At 54.0% G+C, this 1,730-nt stretch overlaps 1 protein-coding gene across 1 annotated transcript in view; it reads left to right on the top strand.

The window, feature by feature from the left end:
* The window catches only part of ME2 (malic enzyme 2), a 41,215-nt gene that overhangs the window by 29,887 nt on the left and 9,598 nt on the right, over nucleotides 1–1,730 (top strand). Inside the window, 3 exon segments of the mRNA XM_015615069.3 lie at nucleotides 282–391; nucleotides 393–464; nucleotides 979–1,077. Of these exon segments, the coding sequence (XP_015470555.1) occupies nucleotides 282–391; nucleotides 393–464; nucleotides 979–1,077 (281 nt within the window).

Below are 1,730 nucleotides of genomic sequence, written 5' to 3'. Positions count from 1 at the left end.
CCCTGAGCTGCCCTGGAAGCTCCAGGAGGATTTTCAAGGGTCCCTGGCCGGGCAGGGGCTGGAACCAGAGGTGTTGTAAGCTCTGCTGCAGCCCTGAGCTGCCCTGAGGGCTCCAGGAGGATTTTCAGGGGTAAGGCCCATGGCAGGGACTGGAACCATGGGCACTGCATGCTCTGCTCCAGCCCTGAGCTGCCCTGGAAGCTCCAGGAGGATTTTCAGGGGTCCCTGCCCAGGTAGGGACTGTAACCATGGGCACTGCAAGCTCTGCTCCAGCCCCTGAGCTGCCCTGGAAGCTCCAGGAGGATTTTCAGGGTACATTAGGGCAGGGCTGGCAGCGACTGGCAGGTCCTGGGCAGCAGGCTGTGGTTCTGAGGCGCTGTGGTTTCCCTGCAGGCGTGGCTCTGGCGGTGATCCTCAGCAGCGTCCGGCACATCAGCGATAAGGTTTTCCTAGAGGCTGCCAAGGTGGGTCTGGGAGCAGAGCAGGCTGTGGATTCTGACACATCCTGGTGAAACACAGTGCTTCCCTGTTCTTCATCCCTCCACAGTGGGGAGAAAACAAAACCAGAAGGGTGTTCTGAATGAAGGAGATTGTGCCCAGAATTGTGTTCCGCTGGAGTTTTATTGAAGTGGGAAGTGCGTCCCTGTGTAAATGATTGTGGCAGCAGGGCTGCCTCCTGCCCTGCCCTGGGTTCTGCAGCTGGCACTGTGGCCAGGGGAACTCGGCTCCCAAAATATGGCAGTTCATCCCCAAAATATCATCTTGCGAAATGCTAAATGCAAAATGAATCAGTCAGGGTGTGCTGATTCTCAGTTCCTCAGACTGAAAATGTCGAGATCCTGACTGCCTCCCTGCTTTGGTCCTTTGGGGGCACTCTGGTGCTAGGAGCACTACAACTCGATTCTCTCGGCTGTTCTAGCATGTTATTAGTCACATTTGGGGTGCAGTAAATAAGAAATGTTTGTTTCTCTAACTCAGGCCTTGGCGGAGCAGTTGACAGATGAAGAGCTCGCACAAGGAAGACTTTATCCTCCGCTGTCCAATATCAGGGAAGTTTCTATTTATATTGCTGTCAAGGTGAGTACGAAACACAAAATTGCGCTGCGGTACAAGTGGTTTATGTGTGCATTAACCCGCTGGATGGCACAGAGCGACCCTGGAGCGCTCGGGCACAGAACGCCCGCTGCTTTGTGCCTGCAGCAAGAGGTGCTCGTAAAGCACAGAGCCACAAACACCTCCCCTCCTCTGGCTGCGTGGGCTGGGCAGCAGTGCCGCTCTGTTAGCAACGGCTGGGTACAGACAACACAGACTCTCATGGAGTCACAGCAGGAGAATCTCTCTAGTTTATCGCTTCAGGTCTCTGTATAGACTGGTTTGTGGAAAGTACAGAAAGGAAACTCTTACTGATTAGCAAACCACTACATCACCATCATTGGTCAGTGGGGCACAACACCCCCTGACTTTCTCCTGCAAAGAAAACAAGAGACAGACAAACAACACCTGCAAGGGCTGTTTTCTGTCTCTGAGGATTGTTTTGAATACTCCCATGAATTTCTCAGGCTAGCTCTCAGGCAGGACTGAGCTATGTGGCCTGTAATAACTACAGGCACTCTGGTTCAGATTTAGCATCCATAGGCAGCAGGTACAGGACAGACCCCTGTGGTGTGTGCAGGGGGGCTCAGAGGGGCTCATGGGGTACAGGACAGACCCCTGTGGTGTGTGCAGGGGGG

This window comes from Parus major, chromosome Z (genome assembly GCF_001522545.3).
Source record: "Parus major isolate Abel chromosome Z, Parus_major1.1, whole genome shotgun sequence".
NCBI classification, from domain to species: Eukaryota; Metazoa; Chordata; class Aves; order Passeriformes; family Paridae; genus Parus; species Parus major.
Note: the sequence above shows the minus strand (reverse complement) of the source record. Positions and strands in the feature narration are given on the sequence as shown.